This window comes from Panthera leo, chromosome D3 (genome assembly GCF_018350215.1).
Source record: "Panthera leo isolate Ple1 chromosome D3, P.leo_Ple1_pat1.1, whole genome shotgun sequence".
NCBI lineage: Eukaryota > Metazoa > Chordata > Mammalia > Carnivora > Felidae > Panthera > Panthera leo.
In genome coordinates, this window is record NC_056690.1 from 72,434,808 (window position 1) to 72,449,181 (window position 14,374).

At 36.0% G+C, this 14,374-nt stretch overlaps 1 protein-coding gene across 1 annotated transcript in view; it reads left to right on the top strand.

The window, feature by feature from the left end:
• DCC (DCC netrin 1 receptor) overlaps positions 1 to 14,374 on the top strand; it is a 766,352-nt gene that overhangs the window by 442,289 nt on the left and 309,689 nt on the right. Inside the window, exon 9 of the mRNA XM_042909706.1 lies at positions 1,065 to 1,219. Coding sequence (XP_042765640.1) covers positions 1,065 to 1,219 — 155 coding nt within the window. The remainder of the gene's footprint in view (positions 1 to 1,064; positions 1,220 to 14,374) is intronic.

Below are 14,374 nucleotides of genomic sequence, written 5' to 3' on the forward strand. Positions count from 1 at the left end.
GTGGGATGCTCAGTAGGTTGAGCATCAGACTCTTGGTTTTGGCTCAGGTCATGATCCCAGGGCTGTGGAATCGAGCCCCGCATTGGGCTCTGCACTGAGCGTGGAGCCTGCTTAGGATCCTCTCCCTCTGCCCTTCTCCCCTACTTATGCACATTCTCTCTCTCACTCTCTCTTAAAAAAAAAAAAAAAAAAAAGGAGGAGGAGGAGGAAACTGTTGTCTAGTTTAGAAGGAGTTTCTTCTTCACCTGTCAGTAAATTATAAGAGACCAACGAGGATACAAATGTCTACAATAATGTGTGTTCTTAAAGAATACTTTAGTAGTTATTGTTTCTTATATGTTAGCATCTATATTCATAGGGCTTGTCCTCTCTTAATATGTACTACACCTTGCACCATGATCAGATTAATTCATTTGTCTGGAATCACTGAGGCAGTTTTTGATTGGGAAATGAATTCGACACACATAGCTGTGGCTTGATGAACAAGGCAAGTAGACACGTTGCAATTTCTCCTCACGTAGAAAGGAATCTACCCTCCTTCACTAATTGCACTTAACGTAACCACAGGAACTCAAGCTCCATGCACATCAACACTTAGCATCTGCCTTTTCCTTTCATACAATGAGAGAAAATGCATAAATGCATTTGTTGGCAATACTGACAAAGACCGATTTGTGGAATAATTGAAACCTTGATTTCTGTCATTAGCCGGATGTTTACAAAATGCATCTTCCTGTCTACATTCCAGATGTTTCTTCTTATTTTAATAGCTCTTTGTCATGAGTTGTGAATTCTAAATTGTAAAATGTCAAGGGAAAAGACTTTAGTTTGCAAGTTTCATGGGAATGGCATAAACTTGAACTCCCCCAGAACCCTGTAATATTTATTTGTAGGCCCTTCCAATCTATTTCCCATAGTAAGCCAGAGGCCTTGATTTACAGCAGAGTCAACACTAAATGAGAAAGCAGACTTCGGTCCATCTCACTGCTTTGGCACATTAAGTAAATGTTTGGCTAAAAGTACTCATGTTAAAATAATCTTTCCCTGAAACTTCTATTTCCCAGGGAACGAGCATTGAATACATCCCAGCCTGGGTCCCTTCAGCTTACTGTGGGAAACCTGAAGCCAGAAGCCATGTATACCTTCCGAGTTGTGGCCTACAATGAGTGGGGACCAGGAGAGAGTTCTCAACCCATCAAAGTGGCCACTCAGCCAGAGTGTGAGTATGAAAATAGAAGGGCACATTTAGAAACTATTTCTTCTTGCTGGCAATATCCTTGAATCCTGTCATAGAAATTTCTTAAGGTAACAAGATGGAAGGAATATTTCTGAAGCAACCCATTAAACTCGAGGATTTTTAAAGGTAAGATAACTTTTTAACCAAATGGCCTCCCCATTTAGGCCATAATGGCAAATTGACAACTGTAAAGGCCTAATCCATCCACACAATCTACATGTTCACTTCTTAAGTAAGTAACTGACTAACTCTGCCAGCCAGGCCTTTATCATCCACATTGGGTATCGGTCTCCTCCACTGATTTTTTATGGGGTTAGACAAGTTTGTCTATCAAGAATGTACCATCAAAGGTGAAAGAACAACCATATAGGACTTCCAAATACAGGGACTTATCAAATAACTTAAACATGCACTGAATGCCCTTAAGGAGATTCCAAAAGCAAGCCACAGCTCAAGAAATAAAAAGAGATAATCACTATTGGGCAATCTCATGATCCTCTAACTAAAATCACTACATTAAACCACATCTTCACAAAGTAAAACAGTTGAATGTTCTTTGACCATGTTATAATTCACGGATTTCTACTTTTAAAATGGAATAGCTCCAAAGCTAAACAGTTGAAAGATGTCAATCTTATAAAATTTTGTCGTTTTTTTTCTATTAAACTTCTAATGTTATTTGGAAAGATTGATTACTGATGAGCAGTTTGCCAGCTTTATCTTGTTAAAATTTTTAAAAATTATAATCAAAAGTCTAAATGAAATGAATGACTACTTGTAACAAACTACATTATTTAGACACCTAGTTGTATCTACTCCTTTTTCTTTTCATTCATGATACTATTCTGTTTGGGTTCCTGTTCATTTTGTTTTTAAAAAAAACCTATGTTTCATTTTAGAATCATCTCACATGCTTTTGGAAGATGGTGAAGTAGAAATTAGAAATCTTTTAATTGATAAATATGAGGAAATAATCTTTGCATGTCAATTTTTGGGTATTTTAAATTAGCATGTTGATGAAGAGGGAGCAGTAACCCTCTGATATGTAGTGTAGTGCTGGTTTTATGCTCTATACTTGGCAAAATCTACATGCTTCTTTTTTCTACTCAGACAAGGTCACAAAGACTAAATGTTAAGAAATTGGAATAAAAAATGTGTTAGTGGTTGGAGAGAGGGCTGAACTGTACAAATCTTAGAAATATTTGCCTCATAGAAATAAAATGCCAAACAGCATCTTTAAAGGCATAGTATGTACAGGTATCAGATAATGTTTAGGAAATACAGGCTCCAACACAGAATCCAGAAGCTACAGCAGGGCACTAAGCCACATTCCATGCAGTACATTAGGTGACATCACTGGTTGTTATGCCCATAAATGAAGCCAGTTCTATCTCTAAGTATATGTTCTTGAGAATGTTTTTAGTGTTTGTATTTAAATCACTAAATAATGCCAACTTCCATTTCACAATGTCTATGTTTTAGTCATCAGTTTCTTTATTAACTTATTCTTTATAGATCATATATAAAGAGAATCAATAACTTTTATGAATATATGATATTTATAATCAACAAAGTTGAATAAAAACAAATTAGGTAATATGTGTACATATATATATATATACATATATATATATATATACACACACACACACACATATATATATAATTTTTTTAAATGGTGCATGCCATGTTGTATGCAGACCAACAATTTAAAAACTCATCAGAAACTCTCTAAAGGAAAACCTCATTTAATTTTGTAATGGTAGAACATAAATGTTAAAAGCTTATTTATTTTCAAAAGATCCAATTTCTGTGAATTATCTGAATTCTTTACTTCCTAATCTTAATGGTATCCTAAGAATTTGTTTTAGTGTACATTTCAAGGCTGACTGGCCATGATTATATTATGTTTCTGATAAAAACCATAGGGAGACAGCCTTGTTTTTTTAAGACTGAGCAACATTATTTTTTCTTCTATCAATTCCATTGTTTCTAAGTATCCAACTAAAAATATCAATTTATAGAGTTTTATTTTTAACTTACTTTCTCTTATGCCAACTTTTCAAAGCCAAGGGACAAGAAAGTATTTTTCATTTGACCCTGACTCATTTCATGAAAATACTACTAATGATATAATATTTTCTACCATATTCAATATCATTAATAAAAAGAAAATCAGACAGTGATTATTTGTATCACACATATGGCCTTAGCTTATAAAACAAAAACAGTAACATAATTCAATTTATAAATATGTTTAATGAACATCTGCTATGTTCCTAATACTGTTTCCAGCCATCTGAAGCATGTTAGAAAAGCATATGTGTGTAATGAAATAATAGCACTTATGGATTTCAGAAGATTCTTAAGGAGGCAAATATTCCAAATGTGTAACAATAACAAAACAAAGTAAGGGAACTTGTAGGAAGTTGTTAAGTGAAATATTACCATTTCAATCATGGGTTTGCATGTGGGCCCATTACCTGGGATGGTTGAGGCATAGTGTCTAGTTATTTTTGTATTTTTAAATTACATCATGCCTGCTTCCTCAAGCAAGTGCTGTATTTCAAAGACAGCTGCCTTAGCCCTTTTGTATGTCTTCCATTCCTCCTCATTCAGTAAGTAGTCTGAGAATTTGTGCAGAGGACCTTATGTGTGTGCTGGTTTCAGTAAGCATTTACTTTGCTTAGAAATTAGCATAAATGATGATAAAACTAAATGCCTGACTGAATAAAGTATGTTGCTTGTTAGAACTGTTGTCTGATATAAGTGATCTTTTCCCCAGAAAATGAAATGTAGAATCTTTCTGCTTTGGTAACATGAAGGAGCTTAGAATTTTTTCACCAAGGGCATAATAATGACCTTAGAATTCTAACCATGTGTTGGCCTTTAATAACAGCATCATTATTAAATCACTTCTGTTCTTACTGCTGCATGGAGTAAGAATTCTTTCCTTTATAGGCAGTTGTTTACTTGAATGGGGGTGGGGAGTGACCTGATTCTGTTTTGTTGAGAATTGCCTTAGATAATTCCCCTCTTACTTAGTAGATACATAGATAAGAATAAATCAAGCTAGATAAACAGTACATTCAGAATATCCTTTAGATGTACAAAACAGTTAGCCAACTCCTTCAATTCATTTACATTAAGAATACTGTGTAGCTCACTTGCTGTCTTTATTACAGACATTAGAATAAATAAATTATGTTATCATGACTAATAGGTACTATATGTGTATTTTATCTTCTGTTGTTAACACAAAATGCCATTTTGGCAATTTAAAAATATGTCTAGGATAAGGAACACTTCATCTTCTTCAAGCCTGCTTGATAGTGTACCAATTGCTGAGGAAGATGGAACATTCTAGAGATCCTGTGCTTCATTTCCTCTCCTCTCCTCTCTTATTTCTCCTTTGTCTCTCTCTCTCCTTTCCTCCCCTTCTAGCCCCACACCCCCCCCCCTCCTCAGCTTATGAGCCTACTGTTATTTTTTTTAGAGGAAGTTCAAAGGCTGATTTTATTATTTGGCTAAAATTCAGAATTTAGAGGCAAGGGAGGTGGGCAATTCTATCATTATTACTTTCCCTGACAAAATGATCTCATCTTTTGAAAATGGGCTTCATCTGGGTATGCATTTGGTTGCTCCTTTTATCACTGTTTTTCCAAATATGATGTAGTAATTGTACACTAAAATTACATAGCTTTTATACAAATTGAATTTCAAGTTTTCCATAATATTTGAAAATATTAACTCTATTATGAAAACCATATTCTCAAGGAATAAACACTAATGGAAAATATGTCTGAAATATAAATCAGCCAGCAACTGTTTCTAAAACTGCATACATTTTGTAGTAATCATTTAAAGAGATCAACAGCCCCAGATCCAGTTTATGAAATAATCACCCAGAATAGAAAAGCTTGATTTAAAGGAAGGTTTATGTCCCCTGATTATATCTTCCTTTTGCTAAACCCTTGCTTCTTCCCCCTGCCTTTATGGTGTGTAATTTCTCCACTGTATTATCAGCTGGATTTAAGTCCCTGCCTGCTTAAGACTTGTCTAATCTTTTCATACCACATGTGGAGAGTTTTTGAATTATTATTTGGGGTCCTTTAAGATGCTGTTAAGGCAGTTTAATCGTGAAGAATGTTAAAATGGACCACATACTGGCCTAGGGCTTCAGTTAGAATGGGAAGCCTATTTGCTAGACCACAACCCAATTATCCACAAAACCCTTTTATACTTGAGTTGTGAGTAATATTCTTAGTCCATTATATTTACACTGAAAAGATGAGTGAAATCCACCCCCCCCAGGTTGAGTCACTTTAGAATATATTATCCAGAAGCATAGGCATATTTTCTTTTTTCCCTCCTTCCATGGATATTCATTCATTTATAAACTCATTCATTCATTCATTCGAATAGGGCTCTACTTGTACAGTTGTTATGAGGGAAATGAGAAATTTCTGAACATCATTTGTTCAATATTAGTACCTGAATCCTAGGGCAAGTTTCTTAATCCTTGAGACCTCAGTTTCCCTAACTATAAATTGAAGATATGGTTTATTCCTCTTCTTTCTAGAAGAAATGTGATAACATATGAGAAGCTCCTGAGTCTTCCCTGGCATCAAGTAGACAGTCAATAGAGAGAAACTCCCTGCCCCTGACAGGATCAAATGGAAACATAATCCCAACTGCCCTGCACTTAACAAACAAAGTGGGACACTCAGTAGGTAATAAAGTTCATATAATACCTTTTTGATAGTTTGGAACTAGCTTGATTACTATACAAATCAGCCATTTATATATTTTATTACTTTTCCCCTAATTATCATCTGCCTATAATTTATCAGGCCATTATAGACTAGGTTGTCATCTCATCTTGCCTAATGTATATCTTTGTATCCCTAACTGAACTTTGAGGTCTATTATCAGAAAACATACCATCATCCCATTAAATGTGTCACAACATTGCCGTCTTATGAATAACTGGTTACTTAAAATTTGCTGGTAAAATCTGAGCCATACTTATTATATGGCCAAGGTATTAAATTCCAATTATATTTTTACTTCATCATGATTCTGTAAATTAAGAAAATCAAGTAAATCATAGTTCTGTCTAGCTCATTTATTTTATAACTCGAGCTGCTTTTCAATTATTAACTGTACTGCATGGTGATTTGAGTGAATATTTGGGATGACTGTGGTGGCAAAGTTGACCATGAACCAATGAACAATGCATGGTCATGTGCATGACTGTAGGTTAATCATGGAAAGAAATAATGATAAGCATTGACATTCCATCTTTTTTTGGTAGTATACAAATGCTGATGCAATTTAAAAGTCTCTCATTGCAAAACATGCTTTTAGGTTTTACAAATACAAGGTGGGAGACATTAAAGACTTATGGTTTGGCATCCTTAGTGAGAGAAGCCTTAAGGAATCCATTTGTATATAATGGTCAGTTAGGTGAGGTATTATGTCTTTTATAATGACAATTCGAGGTAGGCTTGGAAGGATGGGTTGTTTAATCATACTAGAAGAGTTCAGAGCAAGTGTGAATCACTCTGTAGTTCATTCATTCATTTATTCATTCAATCAAAAATTGTTTTTCATGTTAAGTTCGAGAACTTCACTCTCCAGTACAGTAACTATTAGTCACATGTGTTTATTTAAGTGCATTGGAGTAAAATAAAATTTAAATTCAGACACAGTAGCCATATTTCAGTTGTTAAATAGCACTTAAAACTTACATAAAATTGAGAACTAAAAATTCAGTTCCTCAGCCTAATTAGTCACATTTCAGTGGCTTATATATGACTATTGGCTACTATGTGGGATGGCATAGAGAACATTTCCATTATTGCAAATAATTCTATTGGACACTATCAATCTAGACACTAATTTAGTGCATGAAAATACAAAAGCGAGTCAGACATTGTTCTGACTCTCAAGAACTAGTAGTCTAGTGGCAACCATTTTAAGCAGAACTTTAAAAACATTTAACAGATTAGTGCTCTTTGAATGTTGAAAAGTGAATTATACATTGAATTAATATAAAAGATTTATTTTTCAAAGACCAGAGAATCTAGATTTCAACATCTTCTTCAGTTAGTTACTTAAAGGTCTCTAAATATTTTCTCAGGGTAAAAAATGTAAGTACCTTTAAAGATGAAGGACAAAGATGATGTGTTGCTTGATTCAGCAGTGGGACAGTCTAAGTTCCATTTCCCCAAAGGCTTCTCTTGGCTCACTGTTATTCTCTTTTACTCTGAGCATAAAGCATAATTTAAGCTTCTTCCATTGGTGGAATCAAACATTTAGAGAAGTTATCTGCTTGGTGAAAAATTAAACAGAAATTATTATGTATGTATGCTGGTATGTATATATATATGTGTATACACACACATATGTATAGATGTATTAGAGACTTTGAAGAAAGAGGACATGGAAATATAATAATAGTAAGACGTTTTGAGGAAGTATGGGTATCCAGTCTGGGATAAAGATGTTTCCCCCCAGAATAGATTGATTTTAGGTTTAATTGCATAGTTTGGTTATATACCCTATTAAAAATGAAAGTAGGTTGCTGGCTAAACTGAAGTAGAGCAAAATGGAGCTTGAGCATCTTTAGGGATATTGTCATTATGCTGGCACAGCCAAATAAAAATCTACTCTAAAGATAAAACAGCTGAGCTGAGTTTTTTTATGGAACTCCTTCAATTATATTCGATTCTGTGGAGAGCTGGTGAACATGACTAGTGAAAAATACAGAAAGAGAGTATGGTATTTATACATGTAAATATACCTCATATTTATACATCTGTATTTATACCCTCTCTTGAGAAGCTTTGTTAATCTATGCAGTCTATAAACATTTATTGAGCACCTACCTACCAAGTGTCAAGGCCTCTATAGGTGCTGAGGATAGAAAGTAAAAAAAGATGAACAAAATATTACCAAAAAAGTTAGGGATGAAATTTTTGATGAAAATATATCTGTAAGATACATTGTTCTAAATCATACTGTGAGATCAAATTGTTTCCTCTTTTTTTTAACCTAAAGTTACAGTTACAAGGCATTAGTGTATAAGTACTATATAATTTAACGCATATATATCAGGTTATGGTATTATAACACTTAACATAAAATTATATAACACAATATCATTAGCACAATCACATAGATGCTGTTTAATACACATAATGTTATAGATATAGTGTTTTCGTGTGAAATATTAGTGTAATTTAGAAAGGATCATGTCAAGAAACTTACAGTTGACTTAACCTAATATGATACCTAACCAAAATTAAATCACTTCATTTTTTTATGGATTCTTTTAACCACAGCTGGTATTCTGCCTGCTATAATATATGATAAATCTTACATGCTATACAAAAGGGCAATAATGGGACTATTGTGCTCTAACTCCAATGTTCCTGAATTATATTGTTTTAATACAGATATTATTTCTACTCTGTAGGAAGATATCTAGGCAAAAGAAACCCATAACAGGTCTATTCTATGAAAAACTCTTTTCTTTCTCAGCCCAAACTTTCCACCTTGGGAAGCCTCAAATCATCCCCAGTATAGAAATTGAGTTGGGCCATCATTTCTAATTATGGGATATTTGACAGGTACAAGGGGTTGCCATGGGTTGAAATCGAAAGATTTTAAGGTGATGATATGCAGTTACTGCCTTGGATCGCAGCTGTTAAAACCAGAGTCAGGATGTTGCCGTCAATGCTCAGGAGAAAATGATTGTGAGGTTTTTATCAACTGAAAGTCAAACAGTAGAACTCTGAGCCCATGGTTGCACACGTAAGTTACTAATTACCACCTAATTAAAGCTATAATTGGTGTTCCAAGTTCCAAGTGGAAGAAAAGTGGAAGATGGTTAAGAACAGTGATTCAGAAGTCAGACTGGTTTTGAATTCTGGCTTTTTCATTTACTAGCTAACTGGGGTAAGCTAGTTATGCTAAGGCACAGTTTCCTTGTGTATAAAAGAAAAACATCTTTCAGGAATGTTGTAAATTTAAAAGAGCGTCTATAAAATGGATCACAACAATACATCCTCACATGATTATTCAGAGAATTAAATGAGATGATTAGTGTAAAAGACTTAGCCTGCTACCTGGTACTTTGCCAAACCCTCAATAATGGGCGCTCCTCTAATCATGCATTCCTCCATTCTGGATTCTCATTATTCCTCATGTAATCATGTTCCTTAACACTGCGCATAATTGGTTCATCTCTATCTCTGTACTTTTCACATGTGTTTGAAATGATCTCCTTTTTCTTTGGGTTATTTCATAAGTCTCTTCTATTTCTATTTTAAGATCTTATGTGGGGCGCCTGGGTGGCTCCGTCGGTTAAGCATCCAACTTCGGCTCAGGTCATGATCTCACAGTTCGTGGGTTTGAGCCCCACGTCGGGCTCTGTGCTGACAGCTCAGAGCCTGGAGCCTGCTTCACATTCTGTGTCTCCCTCTCTCTCTTCCCCTTCCCTGCTCATGCTCTGTCTCTCTCTGTCTCAAAAATAAATAAACATTAAAAAAAATAAAAAGATCTTAAGATTTTTAAGAGCAGAGAGCAGAAAGCCGACTCTCACTAAGTCACCACATGGATCAGTCTCTTAGTCTGCATAAGCTCATTTTTCACTCCCCATATTTGTTTGAACCCTATCAGGCCATTCATTTATTCATTCAACAAGTATTCATCTTGTACCTCCAAAGAGCTACCCTGTATTTTCCAGCACTGGGAATTCAGCAGTAAAAAGACAAAGTACTTATCCTCATGGGGTGTTTATTTTAGTGATAGGGATGTACAATAAACCAATAAAAATAAAGCATGCAGAAGAATAAAACAGCTTAAGGGGGTATAGAATGAGGAGAATAGAGGTGATTCTAGAAAGGAAAGTCAGGAAAGCCTTTCTGGAGAAGGGGCATTTAAGGGGATATCTGAATGAATCTGGGGGGAGGGTGCCGTCAAAGATCTTGGGTGGAGACATTTGAGCCAAAGAGAGTAGCAAGAGCCAAGGCCCTGGAAAGGAAGCACAAGAAGACCACCATGCTACAGGAGAGTGGAGAGGAGAGAGGGAGAGGGAGAAGTGGAGACAGAGGTCGACAGGTGACTGGGCCAGGCCATGAAAAGCCTTGGAAGCCACAGTAAGGAAGGTAGATTTCATACTCAGTGAAGAGACATATATATAAGAGGGAGTAACATACCCTAATTTTCACATTTAAAGTGAGAGTGAGGAGAATAGAAAGGAGGCTAATGCAGTGGTTTAGTCAAGAGATGTTGGTAGCTCAAGTTTTGGTGTTAGGATTCAAGATATCTTTAGAAGGTAGGGACAAGACTGGCTTCACGGTATGGGATGGAGAAAAGACAGGAGTCCAATTTACCATTAGGTTTTTGGCCTCAGAAGCTAGGTGAATCATGGGGCCTGTTGTTGTAATCAGAAGACTAGGGTGGGAGCTAGCTTGAAGGGTGTGTGGAAAAATCAAGAATTAATTTTTGACACATTAATTTTAACTGTTAAATTCATTTTCTTTTCTTTTTTTTCTATATTTATTTATTTTGAGAGACAAAGAGAGAGAGAGAGAGAGAGAGAGAGAGTGAACATAAGCCAGGCAGAGGCAGAGAGAGAGGGAGAGAGAGAATCCCAAGCAGGCTCAGCACAGAGCCTGATGTGGGGCTCAATCACACAAACTGTGAGGTCATGACCTAAGTGGAAATCAAGAGGCCAACGCTTAACCAACTGAGCCACCCAGGTGCCCCAAATCCATTTTATTTTCTAAGCAGACTGTGCTTGAGGAATGTGTCTAATATTTTGAATATAAAAATAAAAGAAAATGTCACATTCTGCTGGGTCGATGGCCAAATGAAATGTGGTGTTTAGCTTCTAATAGTGGAAAAGCTGAACAATTGGAAAAACGTGGAAGAATTCTCCATGTTGTAAACTGTAAAACTTCTGTGCCCAAATGTCCCTAATGAATGCACTACAGAGATATGCACACTGCTGTGCACAGCCGACACTCATAAATTTGTCCATCATAGAGAAGCTTCCTTCCCGGAAAACCTCCCTATAGAACAGTGAAATGTAATTTGATGTGGCTGCTACCAGCAAGAAGTGCCTAAAAGGAGCTCTGATCTGCAGCCCAGTCTTCCAGCTGCCGAGATTTTCTAAGGAACCTATCCAAAAGGGGCAACTTACTGCCAAAATAAATGTTAGCCCGGAACCAGCTTGTTTTCTGACATGTACTTTGCCTGTGTTCATTAAACAGGAGATTGAATTCTAGTGGGATGTCTGTTCACAAAAGATCCAGAGGTTGAATCACCTGTTCGCTCTGAGACTACATAGGAATTTTACCAGCGGAAGCCTGGTTTAGGCCCAAGTGGAGGCCACAGAATTAAGGAGGAATTTGCCTTTTGTCTTCCAACATTTCTTTACCCTTTTCTCTATCTTGAAGGGTCTTCTATCCCTCATTACCTCAGAGTCTAACGTATTTACCCAATGATCTGAAACATAATGTTGAATCCATAGAATAGCTTTGACATGGTGGATCCCAATTTTGGAATTTTGCAAAGAGTAAACTTTGGGATCAGAGAGTTAAGTGACTTAGGGTGGGTCAGCATACTGGTGGCATCAGCAGACCTATGTCTAAACTGCTATGCTTGCAAAAATTGTGTTTACTTTTGTTTGTTTTTGTTTCTGAAAACAGATACAACACTGAACCAAAAGCAAAAGACAGGGGTTCAAGATTGTGGTGTTCTCTATATTCTGCTATATATTTTTGAGGAAGTCAGTTACCTTTTCTAATTCTCAATTTCCTCTCATAAAATAGGGATCATACTGCTTGTATTAACATCCAAGGGCTGCTCTATGAAGTGCAACACATTAAGCAGTTTAAAACAACAGAAATGTATTCTCTGACAGTTCAGGAGACGAGGAGTCTGAAACAAAGGTGTTAGCAGAGCCACGCTCCCTCTGTAAGCTCTAGAGAAAAATCCTTCTTTGCTGCTTCCTGGTTTCTGGTGGTTTCTGGCAGTCCTTCTCCCGGGTCCACGTCTCTGTGTCTCTTTGCCTCTTTGTATAAGAACACCCATCATATTGGATTTAGAGCATGCCCCAATGCAGTATGACTTCATTTAACTTAACTGATCATATCTGCGAAGGCCTTTCTGGGTATGCATGAATTTTGGGGGATGCCATCCAGTCCAGAACACATGCCCTGCCCTACAAATCACAAAGATTTGTTAGTAAGATTCCAAGTAATCTGCGCAAGGACTAAGCAAACTATGAGGTGTGTATATATACTTTTATTAGTCAAACTACCTTTTTCATTTAAAAAATAATCTCAACCATTGTCCCTCGAGCAGAGAAGTGTTGAGAAACATCCTTCGTTTTCTTAAAAGCATACTTGATATGCCCCTACCTTCTTCCTCTCTCCACAATTCTAACCCTGCCTTGTAGGCTGTAGGACATAGTGCTTTCTGTATATTAAAGACTACAAACTGCTCAGGTGGCCCTAAGGGGACTAACAAGTGAAAGGAATCATCTGGATAACGAAGTTTGCAGAAGCTGTCAGTGAGGACTGTTACTGACACCAACTACACACTTAGATTTCCACGGTTTTATCTTCACTTGATAAAAATCCTATGAGCATTTCTTCCTGAATGTTGATGGGAGCAAGTTGACTCTGATTTTAACAGCTACAACCTAAAGTAGTAATGGTGTGTCATCACCTTGAAACCTTATAAGTTCAGCCCCTAGCAACCCCCTATACCTGTGAAATATCCTGTGAGCAAGAGTTCTGGCCCAACCCAACTCCCAAGGTAGAAATTATAAAATTAAATGTGTCAAAATTAACATTGTCAGAGCCTGGATTTGAATCTAATATAACATTCCTGCCACAATGTGCGTACGTGTATGTGTGTGTGTGTGTGTGTGTGTGTGTGTGTGTGTGTGTGTGTACAAACTAAGATTAGCCATAATAATTTTAAATAAATAGAAAAAATAGTTAATTGAAAGTTAACTGCATTTTAGCAGTTCTTTAATGAGTTAAGATTCTTTTTACTTCAGAAAAAACAGCCATGACAGGATAATGTTTTAAAAACGTCCTTGGGGCACCTGGGTGGCTCAGTCGGTTAAGCAGCCAACTTTGGCTCAGGTCATGATCTCGCAGTCCGTGAGTTCAAGCCCCGCGTCAGTCTCTGTGCTGACAGCTCAGAGCCTGGAGCCTGTTTCAGATTCTGTGTCTCCCTCTCTCTGACCCTCCCCTGTTCATGCTCTATCTCTCCCTGTCTCAAAAATAAATAAAAACGTTAAAAAAAATAAAAATAAAAACGTCCAACATTATTGTGCTTAAGCCAGTCTGAATGAGTTATGCTAACTCTACTGCTGAGGAACATGCTAGATATATAATTTCTACTTTATGTTATAAATCACTTACTTGATCTTAACCCTTCATCTATGGTCTTTGTTCAAAGTCTTATCCTACAACTTTGCAATGACATAAAAACTATTATTACTTCCATTTTTCAGGGGGGCTAGTTGGCTTGTAGTTCATCCAAGCTCTTCACAAAAATTCTTAATACTCCTAGAAATAACTTGCTGCTACTTCTGGTGGTATGTTTCATCATTTAATATACTATTTAATCACAAATAACAATGTAATAATAGACTTAACATATTACTGACTTAGATTATACCAACAGCTTGATTAATTTTATCACTTTGAATGTGATTTGTTCTATATCCTCTCTGTTATTTAATGTTCTTATAGTAATTTTACCACTGTCTTTGGTAATATTGAATTTTCCCCCATTTCAATGCATGAGTTCTTGAATTAGCCTGGTGGCATTGCCTATATCTGCAATGTTCAGTATGGTAGCTACTAGCCACAAGTGGCTTTTAGCACTTGAACTATGGCTTGCCCAATTTAAGGTGTAAATGTAAAATAAACACACGATGTTAAAGAGTTAGTATGGAAAGAATGTAAAATGTCACAGTAACAAATCTTACATTGATTATATTTTGAAATGATAAAATTTAAGTTTATTGTGTTAAATATATATTATTAAAATTAATTTTACTTACTTGATTTTTACTTTTTTAATGTGGCTTTTTAAAAC